The sequence below is a fragment of the Grus americana genome, chromosome 28, assembly GCF_028858705.1.
Source record: "Grus americana isolate bGruAme1 chromosome 28, bGruAme1.mat, whole genome shotgun sequence".
Taxonomy (NCBI): domain Eukaryota; kingdom Metazoa; phylum Chordata; class Aves; order Gruiformes; family Gruidae; genus Grus; species Grus americana.
The window spans coordinates 3,102,390-3,121,084 of record NC_072879.1 but is presented as its reverse complement, the minus strand read 5'-3'; the positions used below and the strand labels follow the sequence as shown (position 1 = coordinate 3,121,084).

The 18,695-nt window shown below is 62.6% G+C and overlaps 2 protein-coding genes across 2 annotated transcripts; both read right to left on the bottom strand.

Annotated features, from left to right (window-relative positions):
- Positions 1 to 277: 277 nt before the first annotated feature.
- ADAMTSL5 (ADAMTS like 5) lies at positions 278 to 5,556 on the bottom strand. The gene is made up of 12 exons (XM_054805544.1): positions 5,423 to 5,556; positions 4,478 to 4,547; positions 4,235 to 4,395; positions 3,717 to 3,777; positions 3,510 to 3,618; positions 3,287 to 3,414; positions 3,073 to 3,196; positions 2,356 to 2,439; positions 1,575 to 1,738; positions 1,249 to 1,492; positions 914 to 985; positions 278 to 832 (listed from the first exon to the last, which is right to left on the bottom strand). The coding sequence occupies exons 1-12, from the start codon at positions 5,479 to 5,481 to the stop codon at positions 519 to 521; spliced, it is 1,590 nt and encodes a 529-aa protein (XP_054661519.1). The 5' UTR covers positions 5,482 to 5,556; the 3' UTR covers positions 278 to 518.
- A 2,592-nt stretch (positions 5,557 to 8,148) lies between these two features.
- Positions 8,149 to 17,692, bottom strand: THOP1 (thimet oligopeptidase 1). Its single transcript, XM_054805706.1, has 13 exons — positions 17,458 to 17,692; positions 16,650 to 16,853; positions 15,124 to 15,272; positions 14,523 to 14,630; positions 13,692 to 13,794; positions 13,375 to 13,535; positions 13,094 to 13,229; positions 12,625 to 12,991; positions 12,173 to 12,374; positions 11,882 to 12,068; positions 11,279 to 11,407; positions 10,841 to 10,977; positions 8,149 to 10,733 (listed from the first exon to the last, which is right to left on the bottom strand). The coding sequence occupies exons 1-13, from the start codon at positions 17,471 to 17,473 to the stop codon at positions 10,575 to 10,577; spliced, it is 2,058 nt and encodes a 685-aa protein (XP_054661681.1). The 5' UTR covers positions 17,474 to 17,692; the 3' UTR covers positions 8,149 to 10,574.
- Between the last annotated feature and the right edge of the window lie 1,003 nt (positions 17,693 to 18,695).

The following is an 18,695-nucleotide window of genomic DNA, read 5'->3' as shown; positions in this document are numbered from 1 at the left end:
GGTTACGGGCAAGGGGGCTCCGGCACAGGGAGGGACCCGCTTGCCTCCGCCGGAAGAGAGATAAGCGGCAGGTCCCTGACCTCGAAAGGCAGAGTCTGGCAAGTGTCCATCTCGGGGACAGGGACATGCTGCTGGGCAGGTGCATTGCTCCACGGGCTCAGCATGGTGACGTGGGAGGGGACCCCCTGCCCGGGCACCCTGGGGTGGGGAGGGCATGGGACACTCTGGGCCGGCTCCAGCCAGGAAGGGGCACACAGCGAGCGAGGTGATAGACAGGTTTATTTTTTGCAAAAAAATAAATTACCACCCTCCTCCACCCCCCTGTAGCCGAGTCGACCCCAAGGACGGTGAGATGCCCGGCACGGGGCAGAGGGCAGAACGGGGTCCCCGGGGATGCTGCCCTTTCCACGGCCGTGGAAAGGCTTTGGTGCTCGACAGGAGTGTTTCCAGCCCCTGGGTTTGCCCTTGGGGTCCCGCTGGCCACCCCCTCCCCAGGCGATGGAGCTGGGGAGGGGTGGTCAGGGCGGCCAGGGCTGGGGGCAGTGCCGGGCTGCCTCCCGCACCAGCCGATCCTCCCGGGGCGTCCATGGCCGGGCGTAGCCGTCATCCTGCAGCAGGATGCGGTTGAGCGTGTGCTCGTAGTTGACGTGCCGCCGTGCCATGAGCAGGTACTCACTGCCCTCCCGGAGCGAGGGGCACCCACAGGTGTTGGGCACCCACACATACTCCCGGCGCACCAGTGGGAAGCGGTGCCGATACGGCGTTTTCACCTCCACCTCGTAGCGCGTCTCCTGCCCCACCAAGCGCTGCGCCAGGATCCGGCCCTGGAAGACTGTGGGGCGAGCACAGGGTGGCCTGAGCTGGGCACGTCCCCCGGCATTGCCCTGAGCCCCTTCCCATCCCTGACACTCACCAAAGTCACTCTGGCAGAAGTGCCAGATACGCTGAGAGCGTCCTTTGGCTGGGCGACACCTCCCACATCGCCCTGCGGGGGCAAAGCTGCAGCAGTTTAGAGAGGGGACACAGCACCCCCAAAGCCCACCCCTGCAGCAGTGGGAGGGGGCATGGGGACCCGTATCCTGTAAGAAGAGAGGGGACAGGCCAGGGTCCCAGGGAGGATTAAGTCAGGGGGCCCTTTTTTAGGGTCTCCATTTCATGGAGAACCCCTGGGGCTCTCCAGGACCCTCCCCGCAGCAGACAGCCCAGAGGTGCGGGGGGCTGTGGAGACCCCTGTGGGGAAGCAGGCACCTGTGGCAGCCCCGGCCCTGCTCTGGCCAGGGGGGCTTCTCGGTGGTGGCTCCATGGCAGAGCCCCAGGGCTGGGGTGGTGGCACAGGGGCCAAGGTGACGGGGGGCTCCTGAGGCGGGGGGCTGCCAGCCCCCCGGGGCTGGGGCTGCCGCAGGGGGCTGGCGTCACCACGGCGGGGCTGGGGGTGCCCACGGGGCAGCCAGAACTCGTACTCGATGCCGGGGTTGGGCTCCTGCAGCAGGACCTGCGTGGGCAGGGGCAAAGCTAAGGGGAGTAATGGGGGCTGGGGGCCAGCTGCCCCATCCCTGCACCATCCCCACCCTCACCATCACGTGCAGATCCTGGTCAGTGGGCCCGGGTGCCTCCAGGCTCTCGGTGCCGTCGGGGGCCCGGGTGTAGTGCAGCCAGGTGCCGGCCACCTCGTATGGCCCCGGCCAGGCAATGGACCAGTCCCCGTTGAGCACATAGCGCCCATCGCTCGTCATCAGGGCTGTGGGAGGGAGGGCATCCGGGGGCCGAGCACCACACAGTCCCCAGGACCCCCGTGCCAGGCTGGGCTGGAGGCGGGGGGCAGCCTGGATGCCCAGGTCCCCACCAGAGGCCTCTCCCCAAGCAGGGAGGGCAGCGTGGGCTGGGAGAGCTGTGGTCGGGGCTCGGGAGAAATCTGCTTTCCTGTAAGAACTTTGGCTTCGGTCCCAAGCTGCAGCCAAACCCTGGTGTGCAAACCCCCCGCCCCAAGCCCCCCAGCCCTGGTCCCAGCCAGGGACAGGGCCCCAACTGCATCGGGAGAGGGACAGGGGGGTCAGGGGATGGGGGTCTTGGTCCTGGTCCCACGGTGACTGGCCTGGCCTTGCTCCAGCTCAGCCCTTCCCAAAACCCACGGCTGCGGCCTCTGGAAAGTGCCCCGAGCGCCAGAGAGTTCACTGAACCCCCGAAGCTCAAAACAGCATCCAAGCAGGGGAACCGGCATGGCATGGCACAGCATGGCACGGCATGGCATGGCACAGCCACCCCCAGCCCTGCCCTGCCTGCACCCATGGGTGGCACCAACCAGGACCAACTGGGATGGACGGGGACTGACTGGGACAGAGACAGGACACATCCTACCGAGGTAGTTGTGGCTCTTGTCTGTCACCTTGATGTGGGTGGCCCCAGCTGGGATCTTGGTGACGTTCATGTACCCAAAAGAACCTGGCAGGGGGGCAGAGTCAGGGCACAGCCAGGGCACAGCCGAGGGGGCAGCCCAGGGACGTGGAGATGGGGCTGAGATGTGGGGGGGACCGGGCACAGAGGAGCTCTGGGTCGGACAGCCCGAGCCCCGTCCCAAGCCCCAGCCAGGCCCCATGTGCTGGGACATCCGGGGCACCCACCAATGGCCCTGGGGGGCCCTGGGGTGCCATCCGGGGCTCTCTGCCCTCATGGGCATCATCGTCCCTGCAGCCCCTGGCCAGGCACCCCACGGACACTGGATATGGACACGTGGACCCTGGGTGCCCTCAGGGACCCCTGAATTCCCCTAGGGACCCCATGGACCACAAGGGTGCCCCCAGAGATCCCCCACCCAGCCCCCCGAGGAGCGGCACCCTCTGCAACAAGGCACAATCACCCCAGAGAGGGGTGTCCTCTGAGCCTGCTGTCCCCGTCCCCACATGGTGGGGATAGGAAGGGATCAGGGACGATGCCCTGGGGGGGCAGATGGAGAGGGGACGGGGTGATGGGGGACCCAGGTGACACCTTGGGGACATGGACCGGGGATGGGAGGACAGGGGAGCCAAGAGCCAAAGCATTCACCCATGGAGGGGGCCGGGGCAATGGTTCATTCACCGGAGGAAGGGTCCGCGCCCTGGAAGAGCCGGTGCACGAAGAGACACGTGTCATGGCCACCGCTGCACTGGCCGCAGGCATCAGGCTGCGTGCCTGAGCCCAGGATCCCGTCGCAGCCCACGCTCTGTGGGGAGCCGAGACGCAGCCTCAGGGTGGGGGGGTCAGGGCAGGGGGTCCCGGGAATCCGGGGGGTCCTGGCCCCACGCGCACCCACCAGGCAGCGCCCGCCAACACAGAGGTCCGGGGAGCCAGGGCCGCAGCGGGTGCCGTCCAGCACCCGGCCAAAGGTGTAGTAGAAGTTGTGCCCCACAGCCAGGCAGTTGAGGTCGCAGACATTGGGGGCTGCCGGAGCCAGGTGGGAAGGGAAGGGGGTGATGCTGGTGGCAGCCATGGCCCCCAGTCAGCCTGGTGATGCCATCTGCCACCCAGGGACTCACCTCCGTGGAAGGGCACCCAGCGGTACTGGGCCGACGTGCCCAGGAGGGGCTTGTTGTCGTAGAGGGAGCACTGCATGGCGCGGAAGGGCACCGAGCTGCCAGGGCAGCCCTGCGGGAGCAGCAGGATGGAGCCCCACAGGACTGGGAAGATGGAGCCCCATGGGATGGGGACCAGGATCGGCCACGCCATGGCCCTCGCACGCTCACCTGGAGCTGGCAGAGCCGGTACTGCCGCGGGTCGTCCGTGCACGTGTCGTCCTCAGTGGACCTACGGCCACAGCATCAGCGCAGCAAGGCCAGGGAACGGCCTCCCCGAGCAGCCCTGCTGGCACCCTGCGTCCCCCGTGGGGACCTTCCCCATCCTCGGGGCCAGGACACGGAGCCAACGAGCCACCAAGCTGTTGCCGGGCTGGGAGTGATGCACTCCCACGGGGGAGCAGAGACCCCGATGTCCCACACAGGGCCATGTCCTGCTGGAGCTGCACCCCAGGACAGAGGCAGCTGGGTCCGGCTCCCCCCATCCTCCCCGATCCTTTCCCCTCCAAAATCAGGCTGAAATTTGGCCACGGCACTGCACGGTGCAGGGGGCCCACAGGGACATGTGCGGGGGCGGTGGCAGAGCCGTACCATGGGATTTGGGTGTCACGCGGGGTGTGGGTGCTGCAGGGAGTGTGGGGGAGTGGGGACACCCCAGGGGGGGCTGTGCTGTCCCATCCCTCACTCACCGCAGGCATCTCCGGGCACGGAGAGCGATGCCGTCACCGCAGGAGCTGGAGCAGGAGCTCCAGGGGCCCCATGGACCCCAGACACCCTGGGCCGGCTGCTGGCGGGGCCGAGCAGGGGCTGGGGCCTTGGGGACCCGCACTGGCATCCCCAGGGCTGGGCCCTGTGTGCAGGAAGGTGACGGTCAGCGCCGGGGTCAGGCTGGAGCAGCCTGGGGGTGCCACCGCGCACCCCTCACCCCTCACCTGTGCAGTGCCGATGCCGCAGCCCAGGCTGAGCCAGGCCAGGAGCAGCAGCCGCCACGGCCGTGGGCGCCTGTGGGAGCAGAGAGCCCTGAGCTCCGCTGTCCCCGGGGGACCGGGGTGTCCCACATCCCGGCATCGGTGCCGCCACCTCTGTGCACCCCACGGGGACCCCAGCAAGGGGGAAGGAGGCGAGACGGAGACAAGATGAGACACGGTGGGGGGGACCCCACCGCCGGCGGCACCAACCGGGGGTGTGGGGTCCGGTGCCGCTCCGCAACGCCGGGGCCTCCGACCCTCGGCGGGCGGGTGCAGCAGCTGAGTGGGCGATGCCGCGTCCCGCACACGTACCCACCCGGCAGCGGGCACGGGAGACGGCACCGCCGCACCCACGGCCCCGCGGGGGGGAGCCGGGCCAGGCTCGCTGCCTGCCGGGACAGGACCAGACCTGCGCGGCGGGGCCGGGACTCCGTGTCGCTCCTCGATCCGGATCCGGCCCCGCCGCTGGGCGAGCAGGATGGGGGGCAACGGGGGGCCCCCCGGTCGCAAAGCGCCTGACCCCGGAACACGCCAACCCCACCCCAACCCGGGGGTGCAAAGGGCTGCAGGGGGTGCAGGGGGTTGCCGAGGTCCCAGCCCCGTGTCGGGGAATCCCCCGGCCGAGACGGTTTCCTCCTGCCGCGCAGCACCCACGGGGACCGGGGGTCGCGAGTGGCCACCCGCAGCCCCGGATGCCTGGGGTTCCCCCCGGCAGGGCAGGGGAGGGGGGGATGGTCCGGAGCCCGGCGAGGGTCGAGTGATGCCCAGACCCACGTGTGGGGGGGTGGTGTCACCGCCTGCCTCAGTTTCCCCGCAGGACCGGAGCTGACCCCAGGCGGGACGTAGGAGGGGGGGTGGGGGGGCAATCTCGGGGTTCCGCGAGAGGTTAAACAGAAATCAGGACCTTACCCAGCACCGTGGGGTCCCCCGCGGGGGACCGGGCCTCCCCGACACCCCCACCCGATCATGCCGCCCCTCCTTCGGGGTGTCCCAGCGGTTCAGTCCCGGTCTGGCGTCCCCGTGGCGGGGCGAGGGGACCTGGGACGATCGGGCATCGCCTGCGCAGCTCCGGGGGGGGGCCGGGCGATGCTTCCCCCCCCCCCGGCTCGCCTCCCGTCCCTCCCCGCCGCGTTATTAATATCCAGCCCCAAAGGTGCGCCCAGCCCTCCCCGGCCGCCCGTTAACCCTTCGGGGCCCGGAGCCGGGGGCTGGTGGGGTGCCGAGGGGTGGGGCATAAATGCTGTGGAGCCCCCCCGGCACCCCACCAGCCCCAGCTGCAGAGGGGAAGGGGTTGACAGGTCCCCCCAGTCTGGTCTCATCCTGAGCTGGGACCCTCTCGGTACCCCCTGACGCTGAGCATCCTTGGGGGGGGGTCCCCAACGGGGGTCCCTGCTTAGCAATCAGTAGATGCAGCGCAATGTGCTGGGGGGGAGGTTTGGGGTGCTAGGAGCTGGCAGAGCTCAGCGTGCTTGTTGTCGTCATGTCCCGTCACCCCCCAGCACCCTTGGGTCCCACACGGCAGGTCCGGGCACGCCCAGCATGGAGCAGAAGGGGTTACAGTGCAGAGGTGGGGGTGTCCCTTGGGGTGCCCGCAGGGCACAGCAGAGTGGGCAGGATGGCCCGGGGGTGCGCACGGATGAGCTTCCCGGGTGCTACATCAAGGACGCGGGCAGCAGGATGCTCTGCAAGTGGGGAGAGCTCCTGGGAGAGGTAAATCCCCATCACCCCCACCCCGACCCTGCACCCCAGACAGCCCCTCACTCCAGCCAGCATCCCGTCCCTGCTGGGCACCCCGGCAGCATCACGTATGGGGCTGCAGGGGTCCCCAAGGTGTCCCGCTCCAAGGGGCACCCACCACGTCCCCTCTGGGGAAGGGGAAACTGAGGCAGCAGGGAGATGCTGGGATGGAGCCAGAGTGGAGCAGGTGCCTGGGGCCAGCGCCAGCCAGGTCCCCTGGGCTCCTCAGCCCCAGGGAAGGGCATGCAGCTGCACACCCCGACACCTGGGACCCCATTCTGCTGTGACCTCTCGCCCCTCGGCTCACCCCAGGGTGCCAGGCTGCTCATTCCTGTGGGACCGTCCTTGCAGGAGGCCTTCGGGTGCTGCTACCAGCTGATGGAGGTGGCCAGCGGCGGGGTCTGTGCTGCAAAGGTCATCTGGCTCTCCTGGCTCACCGTGGTGGGCATCAGGGAGAGGGTGAGTCTAGGGGGGGACAAAGTCCCCAGGGAGAGGGGGCGATGCCCACAGGGACCCCACAGAGCCCCACAGCCCCGTCCTTGCCCCTTCTCCCTCCTCCCCAGGTCGCTGGGTGGGTTCCCATCCCCGTCTCCCCGAGGGTGTACGCTGGTGGTCCCCAGATCCAGAGGGTTATCCGGGGGGCCGCCAGGCTTGCGCCTGTATGGGTGGAGTGGGGACAGGAGCTGCATGGCCGCCTGTGCCACTGGCACATCATCCGCCTCCATGGGCACTTTGCTGACTGCAGCCGCATCTACCTGCTGCTGGAGTACTGCAGCCGACGGGTGAACAAGCACTGGCACCCCAAAATGGAGCATCCCCATGCCAGGGCTTTGCTAGGCCCCGAGCTGGTGCCTTGATCTGTCCCCAGTCCCTCGCCGATATCCTGCAGGCCTGTGGGAGGCTGATGGAGCTGGAGGTGTGGTACTACCTGCAGCAGATCATCTCGGGGCTGCGCTACCTCCACAGACAGGGCATCATCCACCAGGACCTCAAGCTGAGCGTGTGGGGCAGAGCCAGGGCGGCAGGAGGGTGAGCCGTGCTGGCCCCACTCGGGCTCATCTCCTTCCACAGGTAACTTCTTGGTGACTGAGAAGATGCAGGTGAAGATCGGGGACTGGGGCTGGCAGGATGGGAGGCACCAGCTGGCCGGTGCTGGGGGTGAATGGGGCCACGGTGCTGCCAGGCCAGGGCTCGCCCTGCCCGTCTCCCCAGGGCGCTCTGCAGGATGCCCAGCTACCTGGCCCCAGAGGTGTTGGACCGCAAGGGACACGGGGTGCCCTTGGATGTCTGGGCCCTGGGCTGTGCCATGTACGTGGGGACCTGGAGGGAGGGTGGGAGGGCAGGGGGTACTCCTGGCCCCTCTGAGGGGCCGGACCCCCCCAGGTATGTGGCGCTGACTGGCAGCCCCCCATTCAAGGCGGCTCACCAGCAGGAGCTGTACCGGCGCATCCAGGCAGCACGCTACCCGCTGCCCCCCCACCTCTCGCCCCATGCCCTCATCGCTCGTCTGCTGGCCCCTGAGCCCACAGCGCGGCCCAGCTTTGCAGGACATGCTGGACCACGGCTTCTTCACCCAGGTGCAGGGCTGATGGGGTGGGGGGGCGCGGCCCACAGGGACATGGCGGGGACGGGGCGGGTCACCACTTCTCATTCCCCAGGGCTTCACGCCAGACAGGCTGCTGCCCCGCACCTGCCACTCGGTGCCCATCTTCATGGGACAGGATCCACTGTGCCAACTGCTGCGGGGGGCTGCCGCCATGCTGGTGAGAGGGTGGGTGTGCCGGGAGCGCTGGGACTCCCCACCCTGCTGCCCTGGCCCAGCAGGGACCAGGAGACAACCATCGCCTCTGCCACGAAGGAGCAGCTTCCTCAGCAGGACCAGAGCCACGCAAAAAACATCCGCTTAGGAAAACCTTTATTAGTGCTAGGAACCGTCTAAAATCCAGTCATTGAAACGAGCAGGGCAGGACGTGACCATTATGAACGGCACACACACACCAGTTTGCCCTTAGAAAAGGTTAACAAAAAAACCCCAACCAAACCCAAAAGGGACCTCTCTTCCCTGCCAGCCTGGGACAGGATGGGGATGAGGGGGGGACAAGGTGCAGCTCCAAGGAGCCCGGTGCCCTGGGGATCACCCATGCACAGGGAACGGCAGTGCTTGGAAAAGCACCAGGTCCCCCCACTCTGCCTGGCCACAGCCTTCGACAGCGCCTCTCACCGCACTGCCAGCCACAGGGGTTACTGCAGGGAGGGACAGAGTTATTTGTGGCCTGGGAAAGAGGGAGAAAAGTGCACGGTTTCCCTGTTCAGCTTCAGTTCTCTCCCTCGAGAGAAGAGGTCTGAAAGAAAACCCTGAAAGCTCAGTAAAACATGACACTTAAAACACCCACAGTGTCAACTCGAGAGCGCCTGGCCCTGTGCAGCCAGCACCCGGGACAGACACTCGCCTATGCCTAACAGAGGGTGGGGACAAAGACAAGATGCTCAACATGGCCCCAGCAAGCACCAAGGAGCCGCTTCACTGCTTACGGACCCGTCCACATGTCAGCGCAAGAGGGGGCCGGGGAGGAAGGGTGTCACCAGCCTTCTTTTGTCACCGGGGGTCTGGGGGAGGGAGGTGACAGCAAGGACTTTGCACGTGGGGCAAGCTTTCTTCCAATGCTCTCATCAGCAGCTGTGGGGAGGGAAGCTGGAGCTGCTCCAGTGATGTGGCCAAGATGAGAGAAGCAAAGGGAACAGCCTGGCCAGGGAGGGAGCTGCACTGTGAGATCCTGGGGAGGGATGGCAGCTCCCAGGCGCAGCCCTAGCTGGGACGGTGGGTGTGAGTGCTGGCACTCAGCCTCTCGCCAGCCCCTCTGAGTGCTCAAGAGCCGCAGAGACCGATCTCGCAGCCCTCAAATGGTGTCAGGCAGAGCAACCCGAGGCTGGAGGTGGGACACCGGAGAATGAGACCTGCCCTCAGAACCCCGTTGCCACAAACCCCTCACACCCGTGGGAGTTCACAGCTCTCCTCTGCTACTGAGGAAGCAGCCTACCTTCCTGCCTGCCCCACACACTTGCCACTAAAAACCCTTCCCAGGCCATGGGTGATTCCCACATGAGCAAAACCCGCAACTAGCCTTTGCCCTCGGGGTCAGCACTCCCCTCCGGCAGCTCTGACCCACAGCCCCGCACGGGTTGGCAGAGCTGTCCTTCTGCCTGGGAGGAACGACACCGCAGAGGTGAGCAGAGACCAAAGGGAGGCACACCATGCCATGGCATGGGAACACAGGTTTTAGGGTTCTCGGGGACAGGGCAACAGCTGGGGGGATGGGTGGCACAGCCCAGCTGCTCCCAAGGCAGCCACCCCCCAGCTCAGTGCCGCACCCAGAGCCTGGCACAAAGCCCACTTGATATTTTTATCCCCAGCATCTGTGTTGTTTGAAGCTGTCCGCTTTTTTTTTATTTATTTTTTCCACAGCCCTCCCCTGTCCCACCCTGGCTTAGAGGTGACAGCAATAGCAACACACTCTCCGCTGCCACAGCTCGAGCCCAGAAGGCTGCCCTAAGCTGGCCCTGGGTGCAGGGTCCCAGCAGCTCTGACACAGCCTGGGAGAAGGTACAACCTCTTGAGGATGCCTGGCAGCACAGGGGGCCCAGGCCACACTCCCCAGACCCCCTGCTCTGGGAAGAGCTGTGCTGGCTATCTCTGCCCCCCTCCCAGGCCCGCCACAAGGGCAGGAACATCCGAGGGGCTCAGGGCAGGACATTCCGGTAAACACAATGGTTTTTAAGCTCTGGGATCTCCCCATCTTTGTTCCATGGCTGCCCAAAGACGGGGAGAGCATGACCCACAACGCAGCTTCTCACCTGCTCATGTCCTGTGCAGAACAGTAAAGTCTGCCCCAGGACACAAAGCAAGCCGAGCCTGGTGGGAAGTCTCATTTCTTAAAAAGAAGGGATTTAAAAACAATGATTCAAGTTTGGTAACTCCTCTCACCCTCCTCCCCGGCTATAAATGAGGCTGAAACTCACCCTCGTGCAGACATTGGGTTCAAAGTTCAGCCAATTTGTGTGGGCTTCCGACAGCCCCATCCCCCTTGGGGGGTGGCAGAGGCAATTCACCCCCTTTGCAGAGCTGTCACCGCAGAGCCCTGGACCAGGGCTGAATCCCGTTCCTGAGGCCCAGGGTGAACTCAGAGCAGGATCCTGGAGGAACAGCTCCAGGCAGGGCTTGGCCCAGGACGCGTTCGGTGACAGAAGGACCGGATATTGCTTGGCCTGAGAGGACTGGTGCGTAGACAGAGGATCTGGCTTGACTCAAACAGGCTGGAGCAGTTTTTCAGCAGGCTGAAGGCAGCGAGTTGCTCTCCACCTTCAGTCCTTTGCTGGCCAGGAAGGCATCCTGCTTGGGCTCACGGCCCAGGAACTTCCTCAACATGTCGGAAGCATCCAGGGAACCACCAGGATGCAGGATGCAACTCCTGTAATCCATGCCCACCTGCAAGGAGAGAGAGAGACCAATGCTGCTGTCTCCCATCACCTCTGGCAGGGGAGGCAGCCCCCGGGGCACGCCGAGAGCCTGGCCGTGCAGGACATCCTCCCTACCTTGCAGTTCATGATCCCCTCCTGCTTGAAGCGCGTGTGGAACATATCCATGGAGTACACTTCGCTCCAGAGGTAGCCGTAGTACTGGGCATCGTAGCCTCCGGCCAAGTGGCCAAACGTAGCGGGCATGTTTGTACCTTTGCGGCAAAGGAAGGGAAGGGGCATTAACGGGAAAGGCTGCTGGGACCACTCACAGCACAGAAAAACTGTGCTGTAAATATGTTAGAGCAGGCACTGGGTCAGCTTGTTCACCATCCCAGCGGAAACAGGGAAGAACTTCCCAGGTATTTTTGTGTGGTTTCAGCCCTGCTTTTCCTGAAACCAGCATAAACTGTCCCCGTTGAGCCAGCCTGAAGGCCCAGCCTTGAAAAGAACCTGCTGAGCCAAGCTTGCAGGCCGGGCCTAGAGAGACAGCAGGACCCCCAAGCCCCTGGGTACCTGGGGTGGCAGGGACGCCCAGCACCTCTTCACACAGCCGGGCAAACACCTCCACGGGGTCGGCCTTCGTCTGGGTGTGCAGTGCCTGGTCCACCTTGGCCAGGACAATCTGACGCAAGTTGAAGAGCCCTGTTCCCAGAAGGAGGAGGCAAACTGAGCTCCTGCCTGTAGGCAGGAGCTGCAGGCAGGAGTGTCTCCGAGGCCAGGTTGCAGCAGTGCAGGCTGGGGGGCTCCCATAGTCCTCCTCACACCCCACTTCTGACCTGTTTCCCCAGAGCAGCCCTGTTCAGCAGCACCCCCTCAGGACTAAGCCGCATCCTCTGCCCGCAGACGCTCTCTGCCTTCCCTGGCGCCTCTTCTCACTGTGCCACTACCCAGCCTGCTGCATGTCTTCCCACACCACCCTCTTTCCAGATGAGCAGCTTCCTTCCCCCCCAATCCCCTCGGTCCCCACAGGGAGCAAGGCAAAGCCTTTCCTCTGCCCAGCCAGGTCACGAGGGGTCCCCTTCCCCTCCCCACACACAGGGGACAGGCAGAACCTTGCTGGAGACAACACACAGCCCTTGCTCCCCTCCAGCCCCACTTTCCTCCGCAGGGACCCACCAGTGTTTGCTTGCCGGGATTTAATGAGCTTCTCCAGCAGCTCATCAGGAATGGGGCTTCCAGTTTTGTAGTGCCTGGACATGCGCAGCAGCGGCTCCTTCTCCCACACCCAGTTCTCCAGCATCTGTGATGGTGCCTCAACAAAGTCCCGCTCCACGTGTGTCCCACTGAACATGGCAAATTCCGCCTAGGAGACATGGCAAGCTCAGAGCGGGGCACCATTTAACCCCGTAGGGGAGCATGATGGGGGAAGGTTACAAACCAAGCCTCTGCCAGCCAGCCCGGCCTCACCTGAGAGCACAGCTGGTGCATGACATGCCCAAATTCATGGAAGTACGTCTCCACTTCGTCATGTTGCAGCAGAGAAGGCACATCCGGTGTGGGCTTGGTGAAGTTGGCCACCATGGCAGCCACTGAGATCTGCCGGCTGGAGTCTGGCAAGAGGCAGCCCGGCTGCAGGCCGAAGCAGGCTGCGTGCCCATACTTCCCTTCCCTAGGCCAAGAAGAGGAGACCGGTACAGGGATCCTCCCACAGCCAGCCACGAGCCACCGCACTGGGTCCTGCTCAGAGCAGAAGCTCCTGGTGATTCACACAGAGCCCGCGGTCCTGGGACAGCCCTGCCCGATTACACACCGCTCCCTCCGCACAGCCATGCGGCCGGGAGTGGGATGGTTCCCCCTTTCCACACCAGGCTCTGCTCCCCCTGCCCTCCTCCCTCGCTTCCCCTTGCCCAAGGCCTCACCGTGGGTACAGGTCCAGGTAGAATTTGCCAATGGTCTCCCCGGAGGAGGCGTCCTTCACTGTGTAGAGCTGGACATCCTCATGCCAGACCTGAGCCTTCTCTTCCAGATGGAAGGTGAGCCCCAGCAGCTCCTGGTAAATGGCCAGCAGGCCCGTAGTGACCACCTGCATGGGGAAGTACTCCTTCAGCAGATTCTGGTCCACGCTGTACTTGGTCTCCTCCACCTGGTTCATGTAATAGCGCATGTCCCAGGCATTGATGCGGTTGTCAAACTCCAGGCCACGCTTCTCGCACTCTTTCTTTTTCAGGTCCAGGATCACAGCCCGTTCCTTCTCTCCGAGGGGTTTCAGCTTCTGGGCCAGCTCATCTAGGAAAACCAAGGCAGGCAGGGTTAGTGCCTGGGGCTGAGAGCAGCCCACCCGGCCCAATGCGCACCTCTGCTCTTCCCCTCCGCAGCCGAGCACCATACCCAGGAACGCAGCCACCGTCTTGCTGCTTTTAGCCATGTTCATCTCCAGCACAAAGTCTGCGTGCGTGTTGAAGCCCAAGAGGCTGGCTTTCTGAGCACGCAAGTCCACCAGCTCCTTGAGGATCAAGCAATTCTCCTGCAAGGTAGAGTCAGACAAAGAATGAGGTGGGGTACGCGGGTGAGGAAGGAAGCACAAGCCCCAGAGTGGGAAAAGGCACAAATCTCAGACGAGACCCCTTCCGTGCCTGGACCTGGCCTGGCAAGCAGCAAGGCCCACCTACCTCTTTGCACCTGGAGTTGAACATTTCCTCCACCTTCCTCCTCGTCTCGGGCACGTAGCACTTCTTCAGAAGAGGGAAATAGTGTGGGTATTTCAAGGTGACTTTCAGCTTGCCATCCTCTGTCTTCTCCAGGGAGTTCAGGAAGTCATCAGGGAGTCCCCCTGAGAAAAGGGCGGACAGGACCAATGAAGAGCCCAGGCCTCACCAGAAACAACAGCTCTGGGACTGAGCACAGGAACAGGCTCTTGCTCCTTGGATGAAGGAATCCAGGCACTCAGAGCCACACCAGCAGAGAAATAAGCCTGAGCAGTGCTTACCTAGTTCCTCCTTCGAGAAGGGCAAGTAGGTGGTGTCTTCATTAAGGTTCTTGTTGAAGTCTATGCAAAGGACACTCAGCTTTTTCTTAATAGCTTTGATTTTCTTTAAAATACAGATGAACAGAGAAAAGTCAGTCCAGAGGGGGACATCAGACAGCACCATGCACCGTCTCCAGCCAGCAGCCTGCCTGCTGAGTTGCCCAGCGGTCTGCACTTGGCTTTTATTCAAACGCAACGCTGCAGAATTAATTGCATGCAGGCGGCTGAATGCTCAGCCTAGAACAGGCTCCCTTTGATCACACCTGGTAGGAAAGCAACCACCTCAGCAAGGTCCCAACTGTCTCCTGCCAGCTCAGGAGCTGCAGGTGTTTAAGCAACAACCTCCTCTACCCTGATTTCATTTCACCTTCTCTTCTATTTTTAACCCAGCTTCCAGCTCCTTCACTGAGCCATTGGACCGTGATAAATGAGGGAGACCCTGAGCAGCTCAGCACCCCCCCAGCCCGCTCACCCCAACCCTAGCTCCAGGGGAGCACCCTCCCTGACGGCCCCTTCGCACATGGGGACTGGGTGCTGCTCCCACTCCGGACCCGCAATCTCAGCTTGTCAGGAGCCCCCCAACTCCCAGTGTCGCTCCCACTTTGTAAACGTCATCCCCACGCAATGGAAAGGAAAAAGAGGGGCAGAGACATCACCCAACACACCCAAGGTCAGGTGAATCGGGCAAAATTCTGGAGTCTGAGCCTCAGCCCTCTGCTCTAATGCCACACTGTCCCGTGAGCCGTGCGGGGCGTCCTCTATACATGTTCACTTCAAGCACTGTGATCTCACCTCCTGCGTTTCCTCAGGGAGATGGAGACCATTTCTTTTACCCAGTTTGATGAGCCTCTCTAGATACCTCTTTGCTTCAGGCTTCAGTGAAGTGCTCTCTGCTTTCTCCTGTAAAACAAAACCCATGAGCACAGGGAACAACAGGATCAGGTGTTGCACAAAGTTGGTTCCTGGAAGGAGTTATGGGTTGTGGTAACACCAGTGAGTCAGAAGTAGACAGAAACACCCCACAAGAAGGTTTTGGGTTGGTGTATTAGTTCCTATCGGATCGCTTTAAACATCTTTAAACACTGTATTACAGCACTTTTCAGGGCATTACCCTGCCCTGGTAGGCTGGGTTTACTAAACACCATCTTACCAAAGGGGTAATCGAGGCCCTGGGAGGCGGTGGGAGGGGCAGAGCCCTCCAACCTCAACTCCCCAGTTCTCACTAACACCTGGACCCTTCTGCCACAATCACCCAGCGGTTCAGTTCGAGACCTGACTCGATATCATTCCCTTCTAAGTTTTGGGACAAGGGAAAAGGGTTTGTTGTAATTCCAGGACGTTTCAGTGCCCTGCTCTGGGGTACCACTGGCAGAGCATCCTCCCAAGCACACACCTGGAGCCAGACAATCCTCTGGTACACGTCCTGCCTCATGCTCATCTCCACATCGAACTCCGAGAGCTTCTTGTCAGCCTCGGTGCTTGCTGCACGGATGTCTTTGCAGGGAGAGACGTGTTGGGGGAAGTCCAGCATGTTCCGATGGACTGGAATGACAGAAGAGGGATTACAGTGAAGGCAATGGCTTCATGTCCCAGAACTGCTCCTGAGTGGGAGTGCACACAGAAAGCCTGTATTAATTGGAAGCCAGTTTGACGGCCCTGGAGCCTGACCTGCCCGCCCACACAAAGGAAGAGCAAGGCAAGCTGCTGCCATCAGACAAACCCAGAGCTGCCCTCTCCGAGCAGCGCTCAGCCACCTGCAGCACCCGTTCACCCCTTCCTCACTGCCGAGCACATCTGTCCACTGATTTCCATCATTCCTCTCAAAAAACACGTGAATTTCATGCCTGTGGGATCCCAACGCCTTTACCCCAGTGATAGCTGGTATCTACAGTGTCAAGAATCACAGGACTTCTATGCTGGCAGACACAGGGGCAGCATCATTGTGTGACTCCTTCCTTAGAGGGCCAGGCTAAAAGTCACACGCCTTTACTGCAGATGCTCCTCAAAAGCCCGCAGGTCCCAGGTGTGCTCTGTCCTGACATATTTCTATTTCAGAAGTGAAAGCAGGGAGAACGTTCCCCGCCACCATCTCTGCAAAACCTCAAATAATACAAGTCCAGCAGGAAGGTGTTGCCCTCCAGGCACGAGAACTCTCCACTCAGCAGAAGGTGAGAGCAGGCAGCTACTCTCTGTTGCCCAGGAAAAATGCTGACAGTTCTGCTGAAGTGAACGTTATCCCTGCTTAGTAAGGGCTTTTCCTCTTATTTTAGGAGAAATAAATCAGACAGAAGAAAGAAGAGGCTTGCAGGCTGGCTTCTGCTTCCTACAGACCTGATGCCTCACAACACGGGCGGTCAGGACAGCTAACATGCCGTGACGGGGGCTGCGTGCCTTTGGGACTCTACAGTAAATAATTAGACAGAGATACAGTGAAGGCTGTGTTGTTCACCAGCACGATGCCATCGCGTCGTGTTACTTTATATGTAATCCCTAAAACGATAGTGGCGTTTAAACAAGGCATGCGGAGAGACATTTATTGGTTGCCTCAGGGGAGAAGTTAGAAAAGAGCTGAAGATTTCTTATATCATCCGAACCACTTCTGTGATGCACAATTTGTTACTGCTAATGCACCTTGACACATAAAAGCAGGAGACAGCCTTGAAAACCCGACTACTCCTCCTGCAGACCATCCTGCTGCCAAAGTGCTGTCCTCGTTTGAGACTCACTCTTCCGTTCCAAATCCACTCTGTACTTATATCTAGCTGTATAAACATGAAATGGAAAAAAACCCACCATACTGCTGAGCGAGCCAAGGGAAGAAAAAAGGAGATGACAGTACAGAGCAAAAAAACATCAAAAAAATCTTAATAACAACACACTGTTTTCCAGAAAGCCAGTACTCCCTCTTGGTGTACATACCTGTATATTCCACTTCCACATCTGCCAGTGCCTTGAGAGTGTTCTCATAGGACACCTCGCCCTGCTCCTGGGAGCCCACCTGGTCGTACACAAGCTTGGTTCTCTCTGTGAGCTCTGCAGCCATGTTTTCTATCTGCTCGGCAGTCAGGTCCCATCTTAGCTGATTTGCCAACAGCCTAGGGGACTGGCTGTCCACAACGTTACCTGGGGAGGAAACAGTCTGTGAGACACAGTCTTACATGGGCTGGAAAGAAAATTCAGCTGTATAGTTAAAGCTCGATAAAAGCACTTAAAGGAGAGGCCCAGCGAACAAACCATGCTGATGGGCAACCGGGCTCCTAAGGACGCAGAGCGCTGGCAGTAATCACCAGCTGGATTATCTTCCGGGCAGTGTTTATTTACCCTCGCAGTCATGCCAAGCCCAGCACGGAAACCTGACTCCCTCCCCGCCGTGGCCCTGGCAGGTGCCTCTGCCCACGGGAGGTGGAGGAGTGGCTGTCGCAGCCCAGGAACAAGGCTGTCCCCTGCCCGGAGCCGGAGCTGTGGGGCAGAGAGGTGACAGCGGGGGCAGCAGGAGACCACGGCCTCCCTACACAGCCCTCGGGAGGGTCTGCCCCCCGCCTCCCTCCTCCTGCCCCCATCCCTCTCTCCTTCATCTCCCCCTCGCCACGCCACGCCACGCCAGCCCCTCGCCCTTGCCATCACCTCCTTCACCCCGCCGTCCCCTCCGGGTGCTCCCACTCCCCTCCCCCCGCCCCGCCCCAGCCCCCTCGCTGCCCCTCGCCCCCCCTCCGCCGCCGCCCGGTACCTGTGGGGGGGGCCATGCCGGGGGTGCCGGGGGTGCTGACGAGGCCGGGAACAGACCGCACCGGCCCCACGCACGGAGCATGTGCCCCAAACTATAGAGGCGGGCAGAGAGAGCGGCCGCGCCGAGGGATTCTGGGAGCGTGGAGGACTGGGCCGCTCTCCCCTTCCCCTCACCCTACCCGGGCCGGGGGGAGCGCGGCCTATCCGCCCGCATCCGTAGAGCCCCATTCCTGTCCCGCTCCTCAGCCTCAGCGGCTGCGGGGCGGCACCACGGGCCTGGGAGCGGAGCTCCGCCGGGAGCAGCACCCCGACCCAGGGCTCTCGCCTGCCCGTTCCCATGGCAACACCTCCTCTCTATGGTAAAAATCAGGGCGGGGCGACAGCTGCGTTTCCGGCCTCTGCTCCCGCCCCCGGGAGGCGCAGACTGCGCATGCGTTAAGGTCTCCGCCCCTGCGTTGTCTCCGCCTCTCGGCTATATAAGGGTGGGGTGCGGAGGTGGAGCCTGGCAGCAGCGCAGGCGCGGTGGGCGGGGCGCAGCGCATGCGTAGTGCTGAGCCCGCCCCGGCTGAGGAGAGTGTCGGGGCGCCCGGTGAGCGGGGTGGGGGCGGCGCAGGCCGGGCCGTGCTGTGCTGTGCTTCCCGCCGGGAGCCGCCCGCTTCTGGTCCTGGTGGGGGCAGCGGCTGGGACGGGGGTCGCGGTGGGACCTGGCTCTTCTCTCGCCCGGGGTCCGCTGTGGGCCGGACCCGGGGCTGTGACGGGGTTCCCCCTGCGCAGGCCTCGGGCTGGGGATGCATTCCGCTGTCCTGGAGGGAGAGGGGTCCTGGTACTGCTGTCTCCTCACGAAGTGGTGTGCGAGATGGGGTGCCCAGCCGGGAGTGGAGTGGTCGCCCTGGCCGGGGGTACCGGTGGGGGCTGCAGGCAGGGGCCCGGAGGTACGAGGGAGGAGAGGTGCCTGTCCCTGGGGGCCCGGGAGGGGCTGTGGGCTATCTAGTCTCTCCTGGGGCTCGGAGCCTGGCATAGGTGGTCACCCAAGGCCCACACTGCAGTGCCTCTCGGCACTTGAGGCCAGTGGTATCTCTGTTGCCTTCCTCTGGGTTGGGGCCAGCTTATCTCTGGGCTCTTTCACAGATTTTGCATTTAAACAACTTAATTTCTCTGTTAAAGGACCCTAAATGGCTTTCTGTACTATAAACCCAGTTAAGTGTTCTGGAGAGGCAGAGCACTTCCGCAGTGATGCCA